This window comes from Spermophilus citellus (assembly GCF_964194105.1).
Source record: "Spermophilus citellus genome assembly, chromosome: 5".
Classification (NCBI taxonomy): Eukaryota; Metazoa; Chordata; class Mammalia; order Rodentia; family Sciuridae; genus Spermophilus; species Spermophilus citellus.
Window position 1 is genome coordinate 96,348,231 of NC_138186.1, and position 6,647 is coordinate 96,354,877.

Consider the following 6,647-nt stretch of genomic DNA (forward strand, 5'->3'; position numbering starts at 1 on the left):
CATTTTATTTTTCAGGAACTTTCCATTCAGAAGAAATGCTGTGGCCCTTCTCTTGACCCACAGTAAACGGTGCACAATAAACTGCATAGCTGAAGAAATTACAGACTCCTCACAAATGAGAGACATTCAAGGCTGCATAGTCTCCAGCTGAAGGAAAATAACTAACAGCTTCTCCGCAGTGTAGATTGGAAGAAGGGGAAGATGAACCTCACAAACTGTACCACAGAAGCCAGCACCACTGTAAGACCCAAGACCATTACAGAGAAGATGTTTATTTGCCTGACTCTGGTGATTATCACCACCCTGACCATGTTGCTGAACTCGGCTGTGATTGTGGCCATCTGCACCACCAAGAAACTCCATCAGCCTGCAAACTATCTAATCTGCTCTCTGGCGGTGACAGACCTCCTGGTGGCAGTGCTGGTCATGCCCCTGAGCATCATGTACATTGTCATGGACAGCTGGAAGCTTGGGTACTTTGTCTGTGAGGTGTGGCTGAGTGTGGACATGACCTGCTGCACCTGCTCCATCCTCCATCTCTGTGTGATTGCCCTGGACAGGTACTGGGCCATCACCAATGCTATTGAATATGCCAGGAAGAGGACAGCCAAGCGGGCTGGACTGATGATCCTCACTGTCTGGACCATCTCTATCTTCATCTCCATGCCCCCTCTGTTTTGGAGGAGCCACCGCCAACTCAGCCCACCCCCCAGTCAGTGCACCATCCAGCATGACCATGTCATCTACACCATTTACTCCACACTTGGGGCATTTTATATCCCCTTGACTTTGATCCTGATTCTCTATTACCGCATTTACCATGCGGCCAAGAGTCTTTACCAAAAAAGGGGATCCAGCCGGCACTTAAGCAACAGAAGCACAGACAGTCAGAATTCTTTTGCAAGTTGTAAACTTACACAGACTTTCTGCGTGTCTGACTTCTCCACCTCAGACCCTACCACAGAGTTTGAAAAGATCCACACCTCCATCAGGATCCCTCCCTTCGACAATGATCTAGATCACCCAGGGGAACGCCAGCAAATCTCTAGCACCAGAGAACGCAAGGCAGCTCGCATCCTGGGACTGATTTTGGGTGCATTCATTTTGTCTTGGCTGCCATTCTTCATCAAAGAGTTGATTGTAGGTCTGAGCATCTACACTGTGTCCTCTGAAGTGGCTGATTTTTTGACATGGCTTGGCTATGTTAATTCTCTGATCAACCCTCTGTTGTACACGAGTTTTAATGAAGACTTTAAGCTGGCTTTTAAAAAGCTCATTAGGTGCCGAGAGCATACTTAGATTGTAAAAAACCCAAAAGTGTGACCTTTACCAGAGCTCATGAGTGAACGGGGGTACGGGGTACAGCTTACTAATTCTTGAACATACTTGGTTCAGGAGAGTTTGTTAAGTATATGTGGTCTTGTTTGGTTGGTTTCTTTTTCTTTTTTTTCTTTTGTTATTTGGTGTGCTGTTTTCTACCTCTGGTCTTATTTGTGGTACCTCATTTCAAATAAACATTATCATATAAAAACAGAAATTATATTTAAATAATAATAAAGTGAAATAGTAAGTACTTTTTGTATATTTTCTCTAGCCATTTCAGTTAATCCTGCAATTAAAGAATGCCCCCATAAATTTATTTGCAGAATTTCTTACTGCTTGTAAATCAAGTATCTGATAACTTGCCCTCGTGTGGCATTAAATCTGAGGTTATAGCTCTATGTGCATACATATTCCAGCAAGAATTGCATGAATACACAAAGAATAAAAAGAAAGTGGCATTTTGTCATCTGTTCTTGGAGACCTGAGCTAAAATCATTTACTGTGACTACATAGCCTACTCTTTCCAGGCACAAATAGTACATCTGGCATGTTCTCTTTGGTTCATAATTAAATAGGTTTTCTTGTTCTCTAAAAAAGAACATGCAATTATTGCAATCGCACTTTCTTAACCCCTTTACTATGAATATGAAACATAAGCAAATAAGAAATCATCTAAATCTACTTTGGTCAATGCATTGCAGACAGACAAATTAGGCCTTCTCCCATTCCAAAATGTATTCCAGGTGAGCCTCCCATACACCCTCTCGCTCTAGCATGATTCAGGTACATGTCAAGTTTGGGGAACTTTTGGAGAAGCTTAACGCAGTGATCAAATGAGAGAATATATTATTTGAAGAATTTTGTTGGAGAATGTTACTCCAAATTTAAATTACTCAATTGAGCACTTGGAAAGAGATAAAAAGTTGAAAATCTGTTTACAGCAAAGGCCACCAATTAGGAAATGAGCAAAAAATTTTGTCTCCCAGAATCTCTGTGGCTTCCATGATAGACTGCACCCTGGGACCAGGAAAGTGCAGGTGGACCTGAAGCCATAGACAGAGTGGGCTGCCTCAGCACCCCTGAGCTAGAGTGACTGTTCTAGTCCTATGGAGGAGCTCACCACTACAAGGTCAAGAGTGATGACAGGAGGACAGAAAACCTGCAAATTCTTGTGTACGGCTCCTTGCCTCTCATCCAGGGCCTCCCCCATTTCTTCACTCTTCTGAATTACTGAGAAGGCATGGGTTTGCCTCCTTACCACTTCCATTTAGCCCTTAAATCTATCCCCTCTCAACTTTTCTGTAATCTTGCTCCTTTCCATTCCCCTGTTCTCCCTCCCCCCTCCTCTCCCATCCCACCCTTTTCTTCTGCTACTCTTTTTTGTGGTCATCTATTAACTTTGCTTAAGTCTTTTGATATGAATATCAACTTTCTCTGGCCCTTCATCCCCATCAATCTCCGGCTTCATCCCTCCCCTAACTCTTTCACCTGGGTTTCTTTGATCATTAATCCACTTATTCCTCTACTTCTCACCTTCCACTGACTTTTCCATCCTTTGCCATCTGAATGCACCTACCCAGTTCTCCTCAATCTGATCCCAATGTCACCAGTGACTTGCCAATAGGCAAATCCCATGGCATTCCCTCCCTCCTTATCTATCTATCATTCTTTCATCAATTGAAACATCCCGTTCCTGTTTCAACCCCTGCCTTCTAGAATATTTTGCTCTCCTAGTTACCCAATTTTCTTCTTACCTCCTCATTCTTTGTCTCCTAATCCTTCATCCTGGGGCTTTGTATCTGTATCTTCATATTCCATCCCAAATTCCACTATTTTAACTATTAGATTCTATCCTTATCTATCTATCATTCTTTCATCAATTGAAATTGTAACTTTAATTCTGATCTCTCCTTCTCAAACTCCAGACCTGTGAGTTATGTCTGGTGAGCACCCCCCTATGAATATTTTACTGGTACCTCAAATGCAGCCATTCTAAACTAATGCATGATCATCTTCCCACACACAAGACTCCTGCTTCCATTTTATGCCTCAGTCTCAGATAACAGAATTACAATAATTTTTGTCATTCATATGAGGTAAACGTGATTCTCTCTTTGTCACAAGCAGGTCTCCACATTCAAATAGTCTTAATGTTTTGTCTATTTGCCTCTATAAAATTTGACATTTGTATGTGCCACCTTCTTCTCCAATATTTTTGTCCTTTTCTTATCAGATTAATCTGCCTCTGGACTCCTCCACCTGCAATTCTTTCCCCATATACCTGCCAGAAACATTTTCCTATAGCAGTGTGAGGTTCTCAGAGAGCTATCTCCAGACAAGCAGCATTAACATCACCTGGGAATTTGATAAAAAATGCACAGTCCAGGGCCTCACTCAAGACCTACTGAATCAGAAATTCTGAGAAATAAGTCCAGCAATCTTTATTTTAATAAAAATCTCCATGAGATTCTAATACACACTAAAGTTTGAGAGTCAGTATCTTAAAGTCTACTGTTGATTTTAAATTGCAATTCTTAAAATGCTCTACTCTTTCCCCATCAGTAAAAAGTTAAGGTCTCTAGGATAACATCCAAGGCCCCTTCACTAGGTAACCTCAAACTACCTTCCTAGAGTCCTATCTCACCACTTCTTCCCATGCACCTCATACTCCATACTCCAGAAAGTTCTGAATATTACATGTGCTTCCTAAGCTCCCCTAGCTTCATTTCTGAGCCCACAACTCCCAGGCTTTCTCCACCAATACTTCAACATGCTCAAATTCAATCTCTTGTCTAAAAGTCTTCCTGAGAACCTCCTCCTTCTTTCCCTGTCCCTAAGGAAGTCCTCTCTCACAGCTCTATGCTCCACAGAACCTCACTTGTACTTTTATGATTATATGTATCCTATCTTCCAGTGTACTTGTTTGTGTTGTGTACTGTCTTTTCTGGTAGATTGTGAGCTCCTTGAGAGCAGAAACTGTGCCTACTTCCTCTGTGTATCCCTATGGACTCTTATAGTGTTTTACACACAGTAGGCATTCAATAAATGTCTGTTAATATGAATGAAATTAAGTTCAGAAAAGAAAATGTAAATGTGCTGACTTCTCTCACTAAGGAGATCAAACTTCTAAATCTCATGGTGCAATACTGACATCCTTCATCCCCAAAACATAACCCTACTATCCTAATTTGTTCCAAAAAAAATTGGGGATGACTTATATATGGAAAGAAAATGGATTTCTCACTGAATATAAGTGAATATCTTTTATTGGTTAGAACTCCAGCTAAGCTGCTTATGCGCTCGTTCGTTCTCTCTCTCTCTCTCTCTCTCTCTCTCTCTCTCTCTCTCTCTCTCTCTCTCTCTCCTAAAAAGCCTTCCAAATATAATGGCTTAAAAAAGCAGAAGCTTCTTTCTCTCACCCACGACAGTCAAGAGATAGAAGGGCATGTTAGAACAAGTGCTTCATAAGGTTATCCACAGGGACTGAGGTTCCTTCCATCTTGTGGCTCTGCCTTCCCCATGGGGCTGATCTTCATCTGCATGGTCAAAGCTGACTCTACATCACACCCATGTTCCTGTTCACAAGAAAGAAGAGAAAGAAGTGGACAACAGATGATTTTCTTCTCTGGAAGTTGTGTGGAAATTGTGCACATCACTTCTGCTTATATCCCATTGGTTATTTCTTGGTCACATGGTCACACCAAGTCAAAAGAAGGGCAAGCAAGGAAATTATCTAGCTGTGCAGGCATATACTTTGCTAAAAATAATCAATTGGACTTTAGAATTAAAAGAGGAAGTTTAGAATGAAAACAAGTTGACAATGAGCAGCCTCGGCCATGAGGGGATATTGGTTTCTACAAGAACAGCTCAAATAGTACTGAGCAAGTCACATGGCTGCCCAGCTAGTGATGATCTATGTACAGGGATGCTAATATTCAATTCTAGATGATTTAACCTAGATTATGCATATGCTAAAAATCTAATATTTATCATGTCTATTAATATCTAGGAAGTATATAAGCAAATCACAGTGCTTTCATATCATCCTTGAAAATCTTGACAATTATAAGAGTTTAAAATTTTAAGAATCTAAATAAATAAAAAGCAAAAAGCAGATGCATAACTAATTTCACTTGCTCATTTTCACTTATTTCCAAATTACTTATTTGAATCACAAGTATTTCTGCCCTTACTAAAGAAATAACTGCATGTATTTCCTAATATAAAAAACTTGCTGGGGAAAAAAAATGTTATTTGGTTTGCTCATTTAACCAATAGTGCCCATTTGCTATTGATGACTATTTCCCTTTAAATTAAAAGCCTAAGTGAAGTTAACAGTACCTTCTAGTATGCAAATATTAATCTGTTAAAAGTAAGCCCCAGGGGTGACAGATATGTCAATTGCCACCATTAGAAATTAGAACTCTGTGTGTGTGTGTGTGTTCATGTGTTCATGTGTGTGTGTGCATGTTTTTTTTATTTTTTTTAGTTGTCAGTGTACTTTTATTTATTTATATGCGGTGCCAAGAATCAAACCCAGTGCCTCGCCTATGCTAGGTAAGCGCTCTACCACTGAGCCACAACTCCAATCCCATGTGTATGCATGTTTTAAGACACAGTCTGTGTTGCCCAGGCGGGCCCCAAATTCCTAGAGTTAAATGATCCTCCTGCTACAGGTACACATCACTTTACCCAGCTCAGTTTTCGGATGTAAATCACTCCCAGATAGAACTGGCAGATTCTTTAGTTATATCTGGTTGCATTAAGAACTCCTGTTTGCATTACTGCCACTGTTTGCTTTGGGTAGTAGTGTAGGTTTTCTATACTTATGGACTTTGGTGTGCAAACTTTGCTAATGACCTATGAGGTAAGTTCCCAAACAAGATTCAGCAGCTGAGCTGGCTACCAGCATGAGGCATAAAGATTCAACCATCACATTGGTTTTATTCTACTAAGATGTGTTTGCTGTCTTTGCTTAGTTTTTAAGGTTTTCTACACACTACTTTCACCTCCATTATATACTGCATTTGCAAAAACAGTGAGAACATCAGGGAAGTCAGTAAAGAGAAGCATATGACTCTAAGAGAAATATAAGGCAACTTCTGAAGTAAAAGTACAGGAAAAATAACAACCATTGCATGGGCCACCTGAATCCATCATTTTTCAGTTTTCCTGGGTCAATTCACTTACAATGTGAAAGTCATCGTGCCTAAATTATCAACTATAATCAATGGGAAAGAAGAAAAATTGATTAATGAGATGGGAAAATGAGCACCACACAGTTGTTTTAAAAGGTTTTAGGTGTTGTATGAAGCATTTTAGTT

The 6,647-nt window shown here is 40.2% G+C and overlaps 1 protein-coding gene across 1 annotated transcript; it reads left to right on the top strand.

Moving 5' to 3' along the window:
• Positions 1-201: 201 nt before the first annotated feature.
• On the top strand, positions 202-1,299 carry HTR1E (5-hydroxytryptamine receptor 1E; the record flags this gene model as incomplete). The annotated part of the gene is made up of 1 exon (XM_081296187.1): positions 202-1,299. The coding sequence occupies one exon, from the start codon at positions 202-204 to the stop codon at positions 1,297-1,299; it is 1,098 nt and encodes a 365-aa protein (XP_081152313.1).
• Positions 1,300-6,647: the final 5,348 nt, after the last annotated feature.